Source organism: Rhea pennata, chromosome 24 (genome assembly GCF_028389875.1).
Source record: "Rhea pennata isolate bPtePen1 chromosome 24, bPtePen1.pri, whole genome shotgun sequence".
NCBI lineage: Eukaryota > Metazoa > Chordata > Aves > Rheiformes > Rheidae > Rhea > Rhea pennata.
The window spans coordinates 169,326-191,077 of record NC_084686.1 but is presented as its reverse complement, the minus strand read 5'-3'; the positions used below and the strand labels follow the sequence as shown (position 1 = coordinate 191,077).

Below are 21,752 nucleotides of genomic sequence, written 5' to 3'. Positions count from 1 at the left end.
GCAGTGCGTATAGGTGTTTCTCTGCTGTTCACCCCACCCTCCACCGCCTTTAGTCTTTTGGGAAGTTCAGTATCTCTGGAAGTGTCCCAAGACTGAATTAACCTTTTGCGTTTGCTTGTGGAAAGAATAGGTACAAAGACAGGATGGCTAATGAGAAGCGAGGATGTGGAAATGGAAATTACCATATCTGAGGTGGAAGCAAAATGCAGACTAACGGCTAGTGACTGTGTAATCTCTCTGCCAGAACACCGGAAGAATTGGAGCACAAAATTGCAGGTCTAGTAGCGATGATCCGTGTACCTCTCCGTGCAGGAGTGCTGCCGTGGGAGCCAAGAATAACAAATGAGAAGGCAGGCACCGTGATGTGGTCCGCCACAGACCTGTCACTCCAGTCCAAATAACACGTGCTGCTCAGAACATGTTTTGCAAACCGAAGAGCAGGGAACTGAACCAGCAGCAGTATCAAACGTGATCGACGTTTACCAAAGGTAGACGGTCACACGCTCACCTGCTGCTTCCTGCTTCCTTACAAGACTGACAGCTTCATAGCTAAAGGCAGTGGGTCTGGTCTTTCCAGATTTTGGCTGAACAGTGGGCACAGAGCCGTTTGGGAAGTTACTAGTTAAGGGTGGTAAAGCAGGAGTAGGGAGCACTGCTGAAGGAGAGGAAAGTCGATGGTGGCAAGAGGTGCTCCAAAGAGGCGGCTAGCGATGGCATCTCAAAGGAATGAGTTTGGAGCCCAGTCCTGCTTTGCACCTCCCCAAGGAGCGCAAATCGGTGGGTGCCGTTGGAAGAGGTCGGGCCAGAGTCGTGTTTCGGGAAGAACTGGGCAATTCAGAGGACTGGAGTACTGCATGCGGTACAGGACGCGGGCAATAAGAATTTCTGCTGTGAATAACAGGCTGGGCAGCTGGAGGCAGCCAAGGACATGACCGAGGTGTGCTGCAGGCAGGCAGAATGGCTGCGAGCCACAAGGGAAAGCGGCGGTGCCGAGCGCCCGCCCGCGGCCGCGAACCCAGGACCCCCGGAGCGGCGGGGCCGGGCATCCCCGCCACGCCCTCGCCACGCCCCCCGCTGCCGCCGGGCTCCGCCCCCTCCGCCCCGCCCCGCGGTGACGCAGCGGGCAGCGGCGGGGTGGGGTGCGCGCTTGCGTGCGTCCGCGCCGGCGGGGCGGGGCGGGGCGGGGCGGGGCGGGGCGGGGCCTGGCCTGGCCTGCCTTGCCGGGAGGGGGAGGGCGCACGGGAGGAAGGAGGAAGCCGCCATCTTGGAGCGTCGAGTCGCCATAACAAGGCATCAAGGGAGAGCGAGAGGATTTTATACCTGGGCGAGGGGGGAGCGCGGCTGGTGGCGGTGAGGACAGGCCCGGGCGCCGGGGCGGGCACGGGCCCGCGGGGAGTGCTGTGGAGGCCGTCGCCGCCGCCCGGCCGAGCACCGCGGCCTGCGCCGCGTCGCGGGGGCGGCGGGCCTGGGCCGGGCCTGGCGGCGCCGAGGGGCCGCGAGGCGGACAGCGGCGGGGCGGCGGCGCGCGCTGCCGCCCGAGCGGCGGGGGCGGGCGGCGCCGCGCTCCTGTTGGCGGGCGAGGGGTGCCGGTATGGCGCAGCCGCGCTTCGCGGGCGGCGCGGCCTCGCCGCAGGCCCGGGCAACGCCGCACTGCGGGCAGGCCGCGGGGGGCGGCAACAATGGGCGCCGCGGGGGCTCCGCGGTGGCGCCGGCTGCGCGGGGGCTTGGTGCCGCTAGCCGGGGCGGCGGCGCGGCCCCGGCGGCGCGGGGAGCGGTCTGGGGGCGGCCGCCGTGGGCTGCCTCGGCAGGGGAAGCCCCGCGCGCGGGGGCCTCTTCTGGGCCGTGCCGCCGGTTTGCGAAATGGTGGCGCTGCCCGTGTGGGGACGGTGAGGTGTGCCGGCCCCGGGGAGGCTTTGTGTTGCCTTCCAGGGCACGGGCACGACAAGGGACTGGAAGGCTCTCTCGAGTAAAAACATTGGGGAAACTTGTTGGTGTGTCAGGGGTTTTTAGGTGACTTCGTGGTTTCTCTTCCGACTCCTCCGTTTTGGTACAAAAGTAAGGTTAAGAGGAGCGTTTTTTCAAAGAATGTCTTGAAACCGTGTTTCTAGCCTGGAAGTGAACTGGGGGATCTCAATTCTAATAAGTTTAAAATTGCGCTATGAAACTCTAACCGATATACTGGGACAAGGTTGGGAGATTTGAGAAGAGTTTGAGTTCTTTTTCTGTCTATTTGACTAGAAGTGTAGCATTTCTACCGCTTCAAATTTCACGTACCACTATTGTTTGAAATCTGTATTTTGGCTGGTGAGGGAACATATATCTTTTTGGACACGGAACTTGATGATCAATAGTCTGCTGTTTTTCTGTTTGCATTATCCTAAGATGCAGATGCTTTGTAATGAGAAATTGTATGTGCAAGCTTACTTTTTGTTCCTCTGAAAAAGTTCTAGACTAGGAGTGTCTTGGCTTACTATTACCATCATAGGGAGAGTTTTTCAACATATATGAGATGTATGCTCTGTGTGTAAGATGCAAGCTTTATATTATCTGCTTACATTTTTGCCAACTTTTTTGTTAGGTAATGGCGTTAGCGTTAAGTTACGTGTTGTGAATGTTGTTTTTTTGGGTGCGATATGGATTGTTCAGTGACAGCTGGAATGTAACATCATGCGGAACATAAAAGCAGGAAGCTGCGTATCTAGTGTACATATGTTTATTCATTGTTTCGGACTGGAGATGAACCAACAGTTTAGGTGCAAACATTTAGGCTTAACAAAACAGGAAGCTGCTGTCAGTTCAGCGTGATAATGTCATTAGTTTCACTATCCTGAATGACTTGTAAACTTTTAAATTGGATATCAGTTTGAAGTAAGCTCACTAAACTAATTTTGGGGGGTGGTGGATGGAAAACTTCTGTTAGTTCTATGTGGTTTTTTTCTTTGGGTTGTCTGTTTTTTTTTTCCTTAAGATGATGTGCCATCTTTTCTACTTCCCTTCCTAGTTGAAAGGATGGTCAGAGTATCTTAAGAATTTCTTGAATTCTGCCTTTAATATCTGTTTGATATTTTGCTCTTGCTTTCTGTCATAAATGTCTGTGTAACATGGTTGTTTAGCATTTTATGGCTACTTTGCTGTGTCCCGAAGGTGGCTGCATTTCAAGGATAGGCAAAACAGCTGGGGTAGTTGATGCCTACTTTATAAGGGGGCTGGGTAGTATTTTTCAAATGATTAGTCACAGCAAGGCTACAGAGTGATCTCTGGTGACCTGTGATGTTCTGCTCAGCTTTATAGCAATGGAAAACAGTTTGGTGTGCTTTTGGTTCTTAAACTGAGGAAACAAAAGAGCGGGTACTTTGTGTTGCATATTGCCTGAGAAGAAATGATTTTTCAGTGCTATATGTTGTTGTAGGCCATTTTACAATATAAACAGGTAAAAATTCCGTAGACAAAAATTGCGTATTGATTGTTGTTGTCTGCTTCTCTTTCAGATTGAAGCAAGTGAATTCTGATATAACTCAACTTTGTTAGAGGGCTTTTTTTAAAAAAAAGTTGATCCACAGTGCATCAGAGCAAGTTACTACTTTACCTTTGAGTGACTTACGGGTGCTTGCCTGCATTGCAATAAAGGACTCATATATTGAGCAAGACTTATTTATCTCTTCATTTTGGAGAGTCTAATAAACTGTTATTACAGTTTCTGTACTGACTTTCAAAGTTTTGAAGTCTAAAAAGACATCTTTAAAAATAAAAACATGAGCACGGCCAGAACAGAGAACCCTGTTATAATGGGTCTATCCAGTCAGAATGGGCAGTTGAGAGGCCCTGTAAAACCCAGCGGGGGCCCAGGAGGTGGAGGCACACAAACTCAGCAACAGATGAACCAGCTGAAAAATGTCAACACAATCAATAATGGCACTCAACAGCAAGCACAGAGTATGACCACCACTATTAAGTAAGTATGTGTGTAAATACTGAATAACATCAGCGGATATAAAATAACATTTAAATTTAATGCATGGGAAGGTTTTTTGTTCTGTTTTATGATATTGGTGATAGGTGTCCTGTGACATGCATCTAAAAAAAATGTATTTTTCAGATGCAAACTTCTCTCTGACAATGGTCATAGTAATCTGTTAGTTGTGAAAATTGAATTTGGCATTTTGCTTTTCGCAGCATGTAGCAACTTGACAAAGGTAGCCCTACTGCACAGCATCATCCTGTTCTCTTTCCTTGTTGCAAGCAGTAGGAGAAGAGAGTTGGGGAATGCGAAGGAGCTGAATTGAGACTTAAAACAGAGGAGAAAATACCATGTAGCTTTAGTCCAGTTGTGTATGGTTTTCATTTGTTTGCTGCAGATGTGTCTCATGGTGAGAAATTCTTTAAAATCAGTTATCTTTTCTCATTGATCTTAAAGTCACTTTACGCATTAACTTGTGTGAGTTAAACAGTAGTGTGCACTCTCTGCGATTTAACCGTATGATTTTTTTCATTAATCAAAATCTGAGTCAAGCTAATGTGCTACCATTAGGCTATCCTATGTCACTTTATCTGTCCTCCCATCAAACTGTTCTCAGAGCTATAGTAATAAAACATGAATGTATTGGTTGGAAATTCTGACAAATTTGAAAGACTCATGCTGTAATGAGACTTCTTCTCCCCTCCCCCCACCACAACCCATGGTTATGCCCCAGAACAAAAAAAGCTGGTATTCTGTTTCTCAGGTATTTGTGAAAACAATGCCTGGTATAATTTTAGAGCACATAATGTAATATTCCAGTTTGTAAAATTTGCTTGACCTGCTTCCTTGGTTTTATGAGTTAATCTGAGTAAACTAGTGGGTTAAACTAATCAAAGCTCATCCTCATCTGGGAATGAGGAAGAAAAGATCTTGTCTTCTGTACATTACCGTGCAGTCTCTTTTGAGAGAGGATGAGTATCTAAATGCAATTGAGAGCAGAAGACAAAATTGATGAACTAGTGGTGCATGTGTGTTGCTTAATTTTCTCCCCAAAAGTGTTTTTATCAATATATACTACTCTTACATAAAAACTAGATGATCCCTGGGCAAGAGATTTTTGTTTTTCAGGGGTGTTTTTGTTCGTTTCCAACTGGTGAAATACTTACGTGGAGTTACTATAGCGAGTTTCTTTTGTATGATTAATTCAGTGCTCCATTTTACATCAGTGTTCTACTGTACTGATATAGTGCCCTAAAAATGGGACTCATGACTGGATAAAGATTTCACAAGCTTTTTTGTATTTGGCAGACTGCTGAATTTCTTTGGTTTCCTCCTTGTTGCATCCTGCTTAGCTCAGAGAAGACATGAGCTCATATATGTAGATGCTTTTAGTCCTCCAGAGGTGAAATACTACTTTTAAAACTGTTGCTAATGAAAGCACACACACACGCACACACACAAAAAAAAATATTTATTTATTTTGCTATAGACCTGGTGATGACTGGAAGAAGACTTTAAAACTCCCTCCAAAGGATTTGAGAATCAAAACTTCGGTAAGGATATTTGAATTGTAGGAATATATTTTGGAAAAAAACAAAAACATAGAAACTACACTGGCAAAATATTTCTTCTAAGCAGAGATTCAAAAGCAATTCATGTCTTGCTATTTTTAAATGAAGAATTAATGTGTTCCCCTACAGTTGTATGGGAGAGATGCTTTCCCTGTAAAGCTTCAAATTTGCTTTAGATTTAGGGGGGGCGGTTGTAGCATGAGATTGATTCTCAGTGTCTCCTGTAAGGGCAGATCAAAAGGTGTCGATGTATATTCACAGTTACCAGAAAGTTAATACTTTCTTCTCCGTGGTATGGTGTTGCATAGATGAGTGAGAATTTTTACATAGTTGTGGAACGTGCGTTGTGGTCTTCCTGCGTAAGTAATCTCTCATTGAGTCAGACCAATCTACAGCTGTAGCTTCTACGAACTAATCTTATCACTGTGCTTTTTTTTTTTTTTTTTTTTGATTATTCAGGATGTGACCTCCACAAAAGGAAACGAGTTTGAAGATTACTGTTTGAAACGGGAGTTGCTGATGGGAATTTTTGAAATGGGCTGGGAAAAGCCATCTCCTATTCAGGTTGTTATAAACAGACTAGTTATAAGTGACAGCTTAATTTGTATTAATTCATTGAACCTTTTATTCCCCCTTAAGAGTTGGGTAATCATGTCATGATTTGGAAAAACTGGGGAATTGAACAGTAAAGCTTGGCAATACCTTGGGGATGGGGAGAAATTCCTACACCAAACTAAATTGTAGCTCCTAAGTAACATAGAAATGGGACTGACATACACTTTAAAGAAATTATCTTGTTTTTCCTTTTTGCTGTAGAGGCATTAGTATTTTAATCTCCTAGTCAGTAGCATCCTTTAAACAAATGACTAGTCCAAGTGGTAACAGTGCTTTTCTGTACATTTTTTGTAAAAGTTAATGACTTGCAACCTATGGCAAGTCAAATAAATTTCCAAAGATGTCTGTGCAGCTTTATCACAGATGTGTTGTTTTTTTGTTTTGTTTTTTGTTTTTTTAACTCTTAAGCATCTGGAAGTATGCACAGTGGAAGATGGAAGACTGAGGTTAATATGTTAGCCAGTTTACCTTTCTGTACCTCCATCTGGCTTTTACTTTTAAGACTTGTTCTTAATGTTGCTGACTTGCAAACTTTGGGAGTTTTTGGAGTCTCTTTTAATTGCTCTTTGGAGGATTATTGTTGACACAGCTGTTCCATTTTATCTGCTTAAGGCACAGAAAGAGCCATGGCTGTTACTTAAGTGCTTTAGCACAGATTCTGAGCTCCTGCTCTTCTGATGTGACAGGGTTGAGAGGCTTGGGTTGGTTAGATCTTACTGTAAAAGAAAGCAAAAAGCAGAAGACTTAGGACTGAGTTTGGATGCCTGAAGTTTCAGAAGGAAAACCTGCTGGTTTTGTGGTAGGTATGTCCCAGAAACATGCGGGTTTGAAACTGCATGGGCTGATATGTTTCTTATATCAAAATATAGATGGTTATCCTTCTCCGTAAAAGGCGATAATGACTCTTTGCTGCCTCTACTTTTTTTTTTCTAATTTTCACTTTTTTCTAATCCATCAGTATGGGTTTACCATCCTTGTGGTATCTGATTGCTGGCTTTCTTATGACCAGATGACACAAGAATAGTAATTGAGATAGTGGGAGCAGAGCTATGGCTGTGTGGGAGAACTCTTTCCTGATAGACTTAGCTGCTTTCTGCCAGGAGGATAGAATACACAGCTGTAGGGTATTGTGTTTATGGAAAAGACAGCCTTAATGTGATACTGTTAGTTAGAGGAGTTAAGGACAGCCAAGCTCTTAAGTGAGCATGGCTTATGATTGCTCATGCACCAAATGTCATTGCATTTCAGGAGGAGAGCATCCCCATTGCTTTATCTGGTAGGGATATCTTGGCTAGAGCGAAAAACGGAACAGGCAAGAGTGGAGCCTACCTCATTCCCTTACTTGAACGGCTAGACTTAAAGAAGGACAATATACAAGGTCAGTTGAAATGGATTTTGTTTAGCTCCATCTGGGTAATGGTATCGGTATGTATTTAGCACACTTGAATCTAAAATTGCTTGTGTATATTCTTTTAGAGATGTAGGTTGTCTTCTTCTGGTATTTTCCAAGAAAGCTGTGGGGAATGGTTGAGGGAAGGAGGAACTGTAAAACTTCCACAATTGTGTTCACAAATCTGAAATGGAGGATATCCTGTGGACTTTACTGTCTTGTACTGGAAAGTGAATTTGGAGTAGTAAGTGTGGTTGGTGGCTGGGGGCCTGAGGCAGAGGGGGAATATGGAGAAATGTAGCACTCTTCCTGAAGTATGTATCTGTTCTAAGGATAAATGCTTAAGATACAAGGTGTTACTAGTAACTCACACTGAGATTTTTAACTTTCAGCAATGGTGATTGTTCCCACCCGTGAACTAGCCCTGCAGGTCAGTCAAATTTGTATCCAAGTCAGCAAACACATGGGAGGTGCCAAAGTGATGGCAACAACAGGAGGAACCAATTTGCGAGATGACATAATGAGGCTTGATGATACAGGTTGGAGCATTTCTGCTACAGTAAAGTTGCTGTTTGTTTGTGGTTTTTGAAGTATGGCAGTGGAATTTCTGCCTTTGAGTTATTCATGTGTTATTGTTTGCCTGTCACAGAATGGACTGTAATATCTCTTATTTGCTGTTTGTATGCAGTCGTTATTCTCTCAAACTGTTCATATAAAACCTGGCTGTGAATGCCAGAAACTCTTTGCATTGTTGTAGTCACCTAATCTTTTTGCTCTTCCAAACTTACAGTGCATGTGGTGATAGCTACCCCTGGGAGAATTCTCGATCTCATCAAGAAAGGAGTAGCAAAAGTTGAGCATGTCCAGATGATAGTACTGGATGAGGCAAGTTGCTCATGTTAAATGTTTTGGAATTTTTAACACTGAATTAAAGAAATGGTGTATTTCAGCAAGCCTCCTCATCAAGTACAACAAAAAAAAAAACTTTGGTTAGAGACACTACAAAGTTAACAATTTCTGAATTTTTTGAGGTGGTGTGTTGGCAGAAACTTTTATGCATCTGGATCTTCTGGGTGAAACTTTTAACAAAATAACTTAGAAAAGTTTGCCTTTCATGTATTCTTTGTTGTTATTCTGGAATAGGTTAACAGCCTGTTCTGAAGTGATGGAGTACACTTCACTTGGCTTCGGGTTATAAAGAATGAGTTGTGCTTGCAACATAATTTTATGAAAGCTGGAGTAGGAACATCCAGTAGAGCACAGGTTTCTGAATGAGAGATTGAGAAGGTAGCTCTTTGAATCTATTAGGAATCCTGGGGGCTGCTTTCAGTGTAGTATCCCATGCCATTTGTTTTTTCTCATTGATTCTGTTTAAATCCAAGTGCTGAGAACCAGGAAATTTAAATGTTTTTTTTTTTTTCTTACTCTGGGATAACCAAGAAATGAATCCTATCTGTAGGAGCTATTTTGTTTTTTGGGGAGGGGGGAGGGCGGGGGGAGCATGTTACAAGGATTTAGGGCTGTTGCTTCATAAAGACAGGTGGAATACTGTGTGTTTTTTTTTTTTCCCCCAATGAAATATGACTAGGAGATTGTTGCTTGCACCACTAATTTACTTTCTCTTCTCTGACAGGCGGATAAGTTGCTGTCTCAAGACTTTGTTCAAATAATGGAGGACATTATTCTCACGCTACCTAAAAACAGGCAGATTTTGCTCTACTCAGCCACTTTCCCTCTGAGTGTACAGAAGTTCATGGTAGGTATAGATATATTCATAGACGTACTGATTGTGATGACTTGTACATGAAATGTACAAAGGAACAATGCATAATTGTTAGTGCCCATTTACTTACGCATGCAGAGATTACCTGCTTGCCAGCCTAAATCTAGAACAGAAGTGTCAAATAGCTTTGGCACTTTATTAAAGAACAGTAATGGGAAAGCTAGACAAGCACAGTTCTTACATAAAGGGCACCATTTCACTTTTTATGTGGTTGTTACATGCAGTCTTTAGTGATTTGCTTCTAAGAGGTACCACTGTCTGGCCTGATGTGTTGCCTTTGATTTATAAATAATCCTTTGTAAAATTTTGCCTGCCCTGTCTGTTTTATGCATAGCCTGAGAGTGGATAGGTGGTACATACTTGCCAGGCAGGAGCTTAATGTGCTGAGGGTGAGAAGTCCTTAGCTGTTTGCACATGGCTATACCTGCTTTATCTTTAGCTTGAAAATCTCTCTTTCAGAATTCCCATTTGCAGAAACCCTATGAGATTAATCTGATGGAGGAGCTGACCTTGAAGGGAGTTACCCAGTACTACGCCTATGTAACTGAACGTCAGAAAGTACACTGCCTCAATACACTGTTTTCCAGGGTAAGCAACAGGATTTGGTAAGGAACACGCAGAAGCTTTTTCCTTCAAAACAAAGAATAAGGTTTACGGTAACAAAGATTGGCTAACTATGTATTTTTTGTTCTTGTTTTTTTCCCCTGTGCCAAAAAAGTGCTGATCTTACTGTATAAACTGAAGCTAAAAATACATGCTTCTTGTCCTGTAATTTCATGTTACGGAATGATACTAATTTTTCTCCTCTTGTGCAAAAATATGTACTGTTTAGGTTACCTGCAGTGTAACTGTTTTGCTGCCTCTTGGAAAGGATTTAGAATTCTTATGTTTTGGACTGTTCATTAGTAAAATGCTGCATTTACTGAACAAGCTACTTTTATGTTCAGCTCCAGATTAACCAGTCGATCATTTTCTGCAACTCTTCTCAACGGGTTGAATTGCTAGCCAAAAAGATCTCCCAGTTGGGCTATTCCTGCTTCTATATCCATGCTAAAATGAGGCAGGTGAGTATGAAGTTAAAAGTTTTTCTCCCTCCTCCCCTTCTAGTCTGTATCCGAGGTCATTCACTTTCCAGACTACTTAGTGTAGCAGGCCAGTCAGCATTTAGGAGTTCTTCAGGTCAGGTTACTTGAATCCCATATAAACACAAGCTGCTGCCAGAAGGCACAGTTTTTACTGCTACTGTTTTCCTGTTGCTAGCATGAGGAGCTGTCATGGATGACTTGGTGCTTGGTGTGGATGTGCAAACAGTAGATTTTGCACAATGTGTAAAAGGGAATCAAATAAGTCAGGGCAGTGGCTTTGATCAGAAATTTTGGTGACAACCCCTACACGACTTACACACATTACTTTGATATAAGCTATGCAAAATACCAATGCAGCTTAACTAGTGCAAGGGATTCCTTTTATTGGAGATTAGTTCTCCTGTTCTCTAGCTTCATACTCAGCTACCTTGCTACCAGCAAGTACACTATATGACACTGGCAAAAGGTTGAAATGCCACAACGCAATAATACTTTGAAGTATTTTCGTGTTTATAAGCCAGAGTAAATTTAAATGAGCGCTTCAGAGGAGATCTAGCTTGCTGTTCACTGGACTGACAAGCCAAACAAATGTTTCCTGGGCTGTAAGCAGACCAGTAATTAGTCAGAGGAGACACGGGTATTAAGAATTTAAGAATGGTTTTCTTTTTTTGGTTAGTCATTAGTTGATCTTTATGGCAAAACGTGTGAGGTGTATTTGCTCTTGAAGGCTGTAGTTTGTTCATTTCAGGTGTTTATTTGGCTCTTTCAGAGTGATAGGATTTAATCGTAGTGTGGTCAAAGTGACTTGTTTGTCAGGAGGGAGAGTCTGTAGAGACAATTGACTCCTCCCACCCCAAATTCTGAGTCAGTTGTAAAAAAACACTCCATGGAAAACAAAGTTAGTGCAAAATTTGTTGTTGTTTTTTTTTTTAGAAGAGAAATATTTCTATATTTAATGCAAATGGTCACAAATTTAATTCTAGGACATAAAATGAATAAAGCACATGGAATTTAGCAGGGGGCTGGAGGGGGCAGACAGTAGTCAGAATATCAGAAATGAAAATAAGATTTGGGTGTGGGGAAACTTCTTTGCTAAAACTGGATTTCCAGGGAGCTAAGTGTCATAAAACTCCTAGCTGATTTCTTGTGCTTTCATGTATGCTAGTTCCTGTACCTAATGCTGGCAGAAATTGGTGTAAGATATTTCTTACTGGGAAGGAAAAAGGCAGGGTAGTTACTATAGAGGCCTGTTTGTTATTTGATGCCATTCCTATTAGTACAAGTTTTCAGTTACTTTTATGTACGTTTAACTGAAAAGTTAAAATAATCCTATTTTGAGATGACTGACGGAAATGTACGAGGGTTTCGAACCAATTTGGTGTCTTTGTCTCAAAGTGGTACCTACAAGGGGCTCTTTAGCCTTTAAGGCATACTGATGATAAGTCCTAAGCAATATGTGTTAACAGCTTTCTTGCAACTCAGTTGTTCTCAGTAAGGACAAAGAGTAAGAATGCACTTGATTGAAATTCAATGTTTGCGACTTCAGTATCTACCTGAAAGTTATAGCTGAGCTTTTCTTTGTTTCCAGGAACACCGCAATCGTGTGTTCCACGATTTCCGAAATGGCTTATGCCGGAATCTTGTTTGCACTGGTAAGAGTTCCTAATTTTTTGGGAGAGGGGGGAGAGGAAGGGGGAGAAGGTGGCAGTAAAAGGTGAATTAGCCATTAGCTTTTACATAAGGGATAACTTGATTGAAATAAAGCAAAATAAAAGGTTTAGATAAGAGAATATGGTCAAGCTTGTGGGTAGCAGGGTGAAGCTATTCTTGAGGAATATACACTGTGTTTTTTTTTTTTTTTTGACAAACAGTGAAAGTGCAACTTGTTAGCAAATCTTGTCATTGTAATAGTTCCACCTGCCATCAGTTATGTACTGTGTTTGTTTTCACTTGTGAAAGCCCTTTAAGTTGTTGGGCTGAAGCTTTATGAAACAGCAGGACTGTAGGCAGGACTCCTAGCCTGTGACTAAGATCATCAGGGTACACTTTACAGTTTCTTTGGCTGTTTACAGCTCATCTTTTCTAAAAATCTTTGCGGTTTTGATTGGCTTGTGTATTATCTGATTTTTTCGTTGCACAGCCTATTTGGGTAATAACATGGCAGTGTGTGCTGATAGCTACATGTATCTGGGTGATCTAAATAAAAATCATTAGTAGTGTGTGTGTTGGGGGAAACAGTTTAGCTAGTTGCATGTAATTCAGATCTTGAGCTTGTTTTAACAGTGGCAATGTACCTCATGGATGAGGAGATGCTTTTATTTTTTAAAAGCTCAAAAATAATCTAACCTGGAAAATGGACTTGGTGTTACTTACTTTTCCTGTGTACATGTGAAAATCTGGCATGTATATTGTTTTTTTTTTTTCTCTCCTGTTATTTCTGCCTAAAAAGGATAAAGAGTAAGAAGAAGCCAGAACAGAATTCTATGGAAAATGTCATGATACAAGAGAGGTTTATATTTAGAAACTAGTGCAAGCTACTGTTTGTTGTTGTTGATCTTTCCACCTTAAATCCTGCCACCATGGGATCTTGTTGAAATTAACTTTCTTCATGACCTGGATTGTTTTTCAGATCTGTTTACCCGAGGTATTGATATCCAAGCTGTGAATGTGGTAATAAACTTTGATTTCCCAAAGCTAGCAGAGACGTATCTCCATCGTATTGGCAGATCAGGTGAGAGAAGAAGCATCTTTTAGGGAAAACTTGACCGATCACTGTGACTTTCTTAGGCTTGGATTGGCTTTTGCTTTCTATTACCGTATCTGAGAATTATTTTAAGCAGTTCAGATTCTCGGGCAAAATTCTGGCACCATGCTTTCTTCAGAGGGACAGCAGTTCGTATTTTCAGGTATTGTCTCGGGTGATTATTTTCACAAATAATCTGAATAAACGCTTGAAACTGGCCTGAAGAGCTTAATGCAAAAATTAGATATTTTGCTTTAATCTCAAGAGACTTACTGGTGCTCCTGTTTGCAGTTCAGGAAAATTCTGTACTGAGAACTGAGCTGCCTGGTATCTTAAGCATAGTTTTCTTCTGCAGGTGTTCCAAAACGCTTCTAATGTCTGGACAACGCCAAAATGCTTTACTGAGAAAGGCATATTTGTTAGGGCAGAAGAGGTGGAAAAAGAAGAAAGCACCTTCTGAGAAAGAACAACTTTTCTGTTCAGTGATTATGTTATATAGCAGACAAGAACACACCCACACTTTCTTGCAGCAAGAGTACTTGCTGTGGGGTAAAGGCTGACCTTGCATACTCTGGTACTGGAAGGCTTTTAGTTTGTATTTAATGGGTAAATTCCATTGGAGCATCTGTAGCCTCTGGGTTTTCGCGTTCTTACGGCAATGTGAAACTCCTCAGCAACAGGTAATGTGAAACTTGCAGAGCGCTGTGGTAGAGTCTGGATTTGCCCTTATCATCAGGGAACGATGACAATCAAGGACTCTTTCAATGAAGCTTTTATTCAGGCTTTTTGTTTCTCTTCCCAAGGTCGCTTTGGCCATCTTGGCCTGGCCATCAACTTGATCACCTATGATGATCGATTCAACCTGAAAAGTATTGAGGAGCAGTTGGGAACTGAAATTAAACCCATACCAAGCAACATTGACAAGAGCCTGTATGTGGCAGAATACCACAGTGAACCTGTAGAAGATGAGAAACCATAACCATGTGCGTATGTAAATGCCTTCCTGAATGCAGAAGATGTGTTGGATGAAAGAAGAGCTGACAAATAGGAGTGTTTTGGGGAGAGGAGGAGGGGAAAGTGATGTGCTAAAGAGGGTCTGATTATGAAAACAAGTTTGAGAGACTGTATCAATGCAAGGGATTCTGTGAGTGTGGTGAGGGGAGGAGGAGTAACTTTTAGTGGCTTTAACTGAAATGCTGAGCATATATTAAGGATTAGACTAAAAAAGAGGAGGTGAAAAAGCCAGGATGATGTCCAGTAGCCTCATGAATTCTTTCTCTATGGCATAGATAAAAGGAGAAATAGCTGAGGGACAAGCAGTCATGAGAAGGGTGATTAGTGGAGGCTGCTGGTTTGAGAACATAGCAGCAGCAGCAAAGCCTAAGCACCTTATCAGTTAAAAGGAACAAGTTCAGGCTAAAATGTGCTTATATCATTTGACTCGGGCTTCCTGCAAGTAAAGGATGGGTAGCAAGGGTGGGTAGCAAAGGTGTAATTCATCCCTGTTGCCACTTGAGGTCTACTTACCTTGAAAAGATTGTGAGGTTTCACCATAGGGTACTGTTAAGTGTGACTTCTGATAACTTTTGGGCAAGAACTGCTGAGTCAGTTCCTTTTTATTAGAAGAAAAAATGCCCTGGATTGCAGTGAAGCAAAAAAAGTTATTGAGGGTGTTTCAGCTTTTTTTGGTTAAGACACTATTGTGTAAGATGATTTAGCTTGGGCTAAAAGAATTTTGTGTGTACTTGTTTATTAGAAATCATGAATCAGAGAATCCTGAGAAGGCTGCTGAAATTTTTGTCAACTCATTTTTTTTTTTTTTAAAAAAAGTTCATTTTAACTAAATTCAGCAGCCTGCTTTTGCAGCAACTTATGTCCTTCCTCTGGAAGCCCTAGGAAAGCCCTGGGAAAAGGGCTAAGCCCTTTAGGGGAAAGCCCTAACCAGTCATGCCAGGCTGACTTGCAGCCTCTGCTTTGCTGGTTGAATTGTCTCTGAGCGTTTTTCTTTCTTTTAATTAAAACAAACTTGAGAAGGGTTCAAAGGTTCTTGGGTGCCTTACTGTAAGGACGGGGTGGGGGGGGTGGAGCGTTATGACCTTGTCTGAGAATTAGAAATATACTGCTTTCTTAAGGAGGCAGATGAGTGAGTGGTCAAGTCCCATAGGGTATAGTTGGATAGTTGCTCTTGTTTGAGAGGGCCTTTAAGTTGTAAGGTTAATTTTGTCTTGAAACAGATTTTATTGCTGACAGACTTGGCCTTAGATATTGTGTCGTGCTACAAAAGTTCTTCTTGTATTCGTTGACTTGGCTGCTGGGCTGCACTTGCTGTGCACAGTAGCATCCCCTCTGTTGGCTGGAAGAGTGTATCCTCAGCACTCACTGTGCTGTGATTCTGTGGGGCAGGAAGCATTGTTGAAGCCAGACTGTTCCAAATGATTCAGCTTCATTTTGCTTTTCCAAAGCTACTGCATATGTAGACGATGTGATTCATTTCTTAAGTTCCGGTTATAGATAAAAAGGATTTAACTGTAGGTGTTGTGGGTTGTGTTGTTTTTGTTTTGTTTTAGGCTTTGATTACACATGCCAGAAGGTGAAGCCCTTTGATCCAGATCTGTGACACATCGTTTCTTTGGGGATACCCTTCTCTTTGTGGGTTTTTCTTCGTCTTTTCATTTTGGAACTATGAAGACTAAAGAGCTTGGCCTTTTTTCTTTTTAAATTTGGCAGCAAAGAAGAAAGAAGATAAAAGGAGGAATATCTTTTTGTTTTTTCCACTTGTTTGCACTGTGTGCTGATTGAACATTAGTTGCACTAACTGCTGGTTTTAAATTCTTTTTCTTTGGGTGGGAGGGGCAGCAAGGGAAGAAGAGAAACCCTAAAAAGAGAAGAATCTTGATGAACACAAGCTTGTCTGCTATTTCAAATTCTCCAGCCACCGACTGAGTGCATTTCAACTTCTCCCTGGTTACTCATCTGTTTTTAAGCTAAACAGCTTGTTACTTATTCGTGCAAAGTGCCTTATGCTATGAGACCATTCAGAATATTCCCCTTTCCGACACAGCCCAAGGAATCAACAGCTGTTTTTTTTTTCAGGTCAAAGTTCCCATTTCTTCCCCTTCTCCTCCCCAAATACTCAAGCCCAGGGCTGGGAGGTGAAATGTATTGGTAATACTACTTTTCTGTTCAATTTTTTTTTATTATTATTGTTTGGAGGAGTTGATATGCATCTGCAGTTCACCCACACTGTAAATACCTGTATTTAAAACAAAACCAACTAAAAATCTGGGCTGATTAGGTGCAGTATCATAGCTCCAGAAGGAAAGAGTAGCCTGTTATCCTTTGCAGGAGCCATAAGAAAAGCCCTATGCTCTAGCAGAACACTAAAGACTGGTTTCCATAAGTCTCCATTAGTAGTTACAGCACTTGATATGTAGACTTGTTTCAGAGCCATGGCCCTCTTTCCTCTGGTGCAGTGTGTCCCATAGAAAATCAGATGTGTATATTGTACAAACTTTGTAAATACGATTTTTTTTCCTGTTTGGGTTCATATATAACTTTTTTGATGAAGGTTGCTGGGGTTAAAGGGATTTGACTGATTATGGGAGCAGCTAAAGATGAGAGGGGCTCAGTTTTCTGCAACACTAAACAACAAGAAGTGCTCTGACCTCTGTGAAGAGCAGACCTCTACAAGTGTCCCTTGTCAGAGTGGGTTTGCTCAGATGTTGGCAACACTGTCCTGTACCGCTCTTACGGAAGAGATTACTTGCAGGCCTGCAAGGCCTCAAACTCCATAGCTCAGCCTGTTTGTGATGCTCTTCAATTTCCCCCTTAGAAACTTCAGGAATTTTTACAAGCTCTGAAGGGGGCCAAGATCTGTGTTCCACCATGGCGTGAGGGAAATCCAGCGGGTGTCAGTGTTGCTGAGCAGTATACGCATAAGACATGGATTTGGGTTTAAGAGAAACCACAGAAAAACCAATTTACATGCATAAACTGACAGTTCTGGAGCTTTATGGAATTGATTCACCTCCTGCAGTGTTGTGCATTTTCTGCCCAAAACAACCTCTGTAGAGACTTGTAAGCAGGTTAGGGCGAGCCCCTGTTCATGTCAGAAGCTGCAGAAAGCTGCTTGCCATGTTCTTTGTTTTGGCATGAATTGCTCTCTGTCATTCTGCATTGTATATTGCTGGAAAATGCTTTCTGGTCAAGTAGTGTTGCTTTAAATTGTGCCCCTCCCAACATGCTTGATGTTTGGCCTGATCTACAGGCAAAAGGAGTGAGGCAAATCAAAAACCGTAAACTTTTTAAATTCCCTTTTAGCCTGTTCAACAACACTGTTAGGAGGCACCTGGTGAATGCAATCCCTTTTGCTCAGTCACTTATTGTGTGTACAGATGCTGCACTCACACCATGCTTGCTTACCTGGATGCAGGAATCAATTTTCTTAATTTCTCCCCACTTTGACTTTTTTTTTTTTTTTTTTTTTTTTTAATACAAGTAAAGCTGGAACTACCAGGCAGACTTACCCACCAGTTTCCTTGAGGATCATAAGTAGAGACCAGGTGCCTCCTGGCAGCAGCTTTTCAAGATGGAAAGGGTTTTTTTTTGTTGTTGTTTTGTTTTTGTTTTGGGTTTTTTTTTGTTTGTTTTGGTTTTGTCAACAGTGACTCCATAATTGTAGCAAATGCTGCACTAGAGTACAAACTCAAGAGCTTGGTCACAGACACTCTGTGAGCCACACAGCTACGTCTGACTGGCAGGTACTAAATGTATACAGTTTTGGGGTGCTTTTTGGGGTGGGGGGGTGGGAGTTTGTGGGTGGTAACTTTGACCAAAAGTAAAATCTTGCTCTTGTACTGCAGCCAGCTTATGATTTTTCCAGTGAGAGAGAAGAGGGATCATTGTAGTGCAACAAAGACATGGAAAATGTAAATAAAAGTTTTGTATCTTGTCAGGGCATGCACATATAAGAACAAGATAGCTGTGTTGAATCAGATGTATGTGCTCTGCTTGGATTTGTTGTAGGTTAGCCTGGTGCCATGCTTTGATGGTCCCTCTTGAAGCACAGAACTTTTCAATTGAAAGTATTACTTTAAACTTGGCCTCTAATTGAGGATTGGCACTTACCTAGACTATCGGGGGCACCATTTTTAGGTGGCTTCCAGTAAAGAAGGAAGCAGCCTATTTTTGGTGTTAATAGGCTATCTCTAACAGATGTGATCTTGCAAATGGAAAGATGCTCCAGATGACTGGGATAATCCTAGTCTGTTTTGTTTTGTTTTGTTTTTTCCCTCCCTTCTCCCCTTCCCCTTGCCCCTTACCTGTATAAGGAGTTGTGTATAAACCTTAGCTTCCTCAGAATCCTGGTGACCTCCTGTTTCTGCTTGTCACCTAGCAGCCATTACGTTTATGTATTGATTGGAACCAGTCTCTGCCTTCAGTGATGAGCCCAAGGTCAAATATTTCCTCTGACCAAGATGAAGTTGATCAGATTCTGATGTACTCTGCATTTCTTCCCCTCAGAAGGCTAAAAGTGTCACCCAGTGAATCTGATGAAATGGAACTTCACAGCTGAGTGAAATGACTGTGAAGAGGGTGATGCAAATCTTCAGTCAATTTATTCTAGATAAACTATAGGCTGGCCTCTGGGTCCATGCTCTCAGAGTGCACTACAGTTGCTTAGAGGACTTTTACCAAAGGGAGGGGGGTGGGTTGGTCTCAAATACGTATTTTAATTTCCAGAATGAGATGGGAGCATCTTTCCTTTGCCCTCTGACATTTTAGTGGGTAAAAACATGGAAGCTCAAACAAATGTTGTGTACGTGTTGGTATCAAATCATCTCATTCTGATCCTATGTTCTTTATTTTTACTGTGGGATGGGGGAGGGTGTCTGCACCAAGAATTTAAAAATGCTTTGCACTCTTGTGGTTTCCATATGACTGGATGCAAATGTGAGCAGGCGGCTGTCCTGCATCTGCTCCTGTTCTAGAGGTTACAGAACTAGCATGCCGCACCTCCAGTGTCACCTTCACGGTGAGTCTTGTGTGGGCGCTAGACTGGGTAGTGCTGTTGAGGTCAAGCAGCTGTAGGTTTCTGATGGCAAAGTGAACTTTGTTCCCAGGAACTCTAGCAGGATGACTGCCGTTGTAAGGGCTGGCAATAGTAGTCTGTGCAAGGAATGTTTTGATTGCTATGAACTTCCAGTCTTCTTTTTGAATCAGGATTTTTCTTCATAGTAAGCCAAGTCTCTGAAGTCTCTGGAGCAGAGCATGCATCCAAGCTTAAAAGATAAGGCTTTGGTGGATATTTTCCTTAGGTTTTGCTCAGTTCACTATTGCATTGCTAACACATCCCCATGTGAAAGCATTGTTAAATTCTGCTGTAGACAAGTCAGGGAAGGGTAAGGAGGGGTGGGGGGGAAAGGGGTGGGTTTATTAAGATACAGCTTTGCTGTATTTTAACCAATAATTATGGGAAAAGGGTGTCAGGAGAAGAAAATAGTCACTGTTCCCTTTATTGAAAGAAACTGAAACTTTATTTCAAGAAGAAAAAACTGTGACTCAAGTGAGATGTTACAATCCACTGGTCCCTAGTCAAGAAGTTGATATTTTACAGATAACCAGTGAACAACATGGACTAGTCCTTCAGAACATTCAAGGGAGGGAGGGGAAAATTGGCTTTCTGTTAAATCAGTAATTGGCAAACTCTCCAGTGGAGCTGGAATTCTGTTGAGAAGGTGTTTCTGTGGATGTACGTGTGTCGCAACACTGACTTGTGAAGAGCTTCATGAGTTCAGAGTGCAGAAAAGATGAATGGTAAAATCCTGATTTTGTTAATGAAACTCAATAAAAGCTCCCTGGAACTCCAGATTGGTTTGAGTATTCCTTTCTTTTACCTTTGCTAAGCAAAAGGCTTTTTCACCTTTTCTTGGTGCAGAAAACCTCCAAACCTGTCTGTGAATGTTCAGAACTGACTCCTCTGTCTGACGCATCTCTCCAAAGCTAATCTTCAGAAAAGGAAAGGCTCTGCTAGCTTGAGTGATGACACATCTGCAAATGGAATTTGTTCTTTCTTTGTACAAGCCATCTAGCCTAGATGGCACATGCCCTTCCAAGGTACGGTCCCTAGAAGGTACATGCCCCACTGTATTAGCCCTAGCTTTCACAATGTGAGACTTCTTTTTTTTTTTTCCTTCCCAGAGGTCATTGCATGGTGCTCGGTTTGTGAAATAGATTGAATTGTAGGGGATGGGATGGCTGCCTCAGCTGCTAAACCTGAATAAATAAAAAATGAATTGCCCTGAAGCAGACTCCGCCAATCTTACAAAGCAGCTGGGTTACACATGTGAAATAGACGTAAATCCTGGTAAAACTCCATGGCACCTCTTTAGGCTGATACACTGTACTCCTGGCCACAGACCTTGTGGAGGAGCTGATTTGAAAGTGCTGAATGGAGCTGCTTGACTGGAGAGGGAATGGGCAAGGGGCTCTGGGTAGTCACTGAGCACTTCCCCTTGGAGGGCATCGGGACCGAGGGGGGCTTCTGTGGTTTCTACCTCAGGGCTTTCCAAAAGGTTGTGCATGCTGGTGCGCTAGAGTAACGATGAGAGATGTGGACTTAGCCCTCTGGGGGAAGGTTTGGGCACAGAGCACACTTGCCATCACCTTCCACAGAGAGTTGTTCTCAGCCCTATTAAAGCTGCTCTTGGGCCATGCCCCTCTAGAGAGCAGGAGCAGCACTGCAGAAGTCTTGGAGCTGCTTCTTACCTTCACTGGTAGTTGCCCCGAGGTCTGCCCTGTTGCCTGTTCATGCTCCAGGGAACTTTACCTGCTGTGGTGTGCAGCCCTGGCCATTGCTCATACACAAACAGGACGGCTGTGTGAGTTGGTCTCCTGTGGATAAACAGGGCAGGGGAGCGTACTGGGCTATTTCTGGCTAGTGTGATGTTAAGAAGAGTAAATGTGCAATCTCAACGTAAATACTTCCAAAAAGTGCACTGCTTTTTAGTCACTTCGTATAAGAGAAACCCAATTAGAAAGGGCTGAAAAATTGTCGCCAAGATTCAGCACGTTAATAGCAGATTCCCAGACCATTGTTAGATCCTTTATTCCAACCAGAGCAGATGATTTAAGCAATTTTTTAAGTTTAAAATGTATCATCATTTAAACAAAGAGCCAGGTTAAAAACAGTCAGATCTCCTTCTGAAAGAGGCCTTATACCTGATGTGTGGAGATGAAGTGTGGTGTGAAAAGGCAGGGCGAATTTCAGAAGCAAGGCTGCAGCTTTTGCTCTGTGACCTCTTTAAGTGAGCAGGTAGAGGGGAAAGGGTTGTCCAAAGCCGTATGTGAACCTTAAACTAGCAGTGCTGTGAAGGCTCTGAAATAGTTTGTAAACTGAGCTCAAGTCTACGTGAAATGCAGTAGTGTGCGGCCTTCCTAATGCTTCTCAGGTATTAACATGTCAGCACAAACACAGCAGTAATTCTGTATGTTGTGGTGTTTGTAATTTAGTTAGGTCCTGGATTTATTCCATCTGTTGGATTCTTGAGCTAGTACCAGCTTAAACTGTGGTAGCTGTACTCAGGGAGCGTGGAGGTGTCCATTGTG

General features: G+C 42.6%; 1 protein-coding gene across 2 annotated transcripts; it reads left to right on the top strand.

Annotated features, from left to right (window-relative positions):
- Positions 1 to 1,236: 1,236 nt before the first annotated feature.
- DDX6 (DEAD-box helicase 6) lies at positions 1,237 to 20,013 on the top strand. Of its 2 annotated transcripts, XM_062594474.1 has the most exons (15): positions 1,237 to 1,350; positions 3,489 to 3,952; positions 5,448 to 5,511; positions 5,989 to 6,093; positions 7,393 to 7,522; positions 7,927 to 8,073; positions 8,325 to 8,419; positions 9,168 to 9,290; positions 9,777 to 9,905; positions 10,265 to 10,381; positions 11,991 to 12,054; positions 13,032 to 13,133; positions 13,949 to 14,128; positions 15,713 to 17,905; positions 18,541 to 20,013. In XM_062594474.1, the coding sequence occupies exons 2-13, from the start codon at positions 3,753 to 3,755 to the stop codon at positions 14,122 to 14,124; spliced, it is 1,452 nt and encodes a 483-aa protein (XP_062450458.1). In that variant the 5' UTR covers positions 1,237 to 1,350; positions 3,489 to 3,752; the 3' UTR covers positions 14,125 to 14,128; positions 15,713 to 17,905; positions 18,541 to 20,013. The 2 variants fall into 2 exon arrangements, with proteins under 2 accessions (XP_062450458.1, XP_062450459.1); XM_062594475.1 differs by lacking the exons at positions 1,237 to 1,350; positions 5,448 to 5,511 and having other exon boundaries at positions 3,872 to 3,952.
- Positions 20,014 to 21,752: the final 1,739 nt, after the last annotated feature.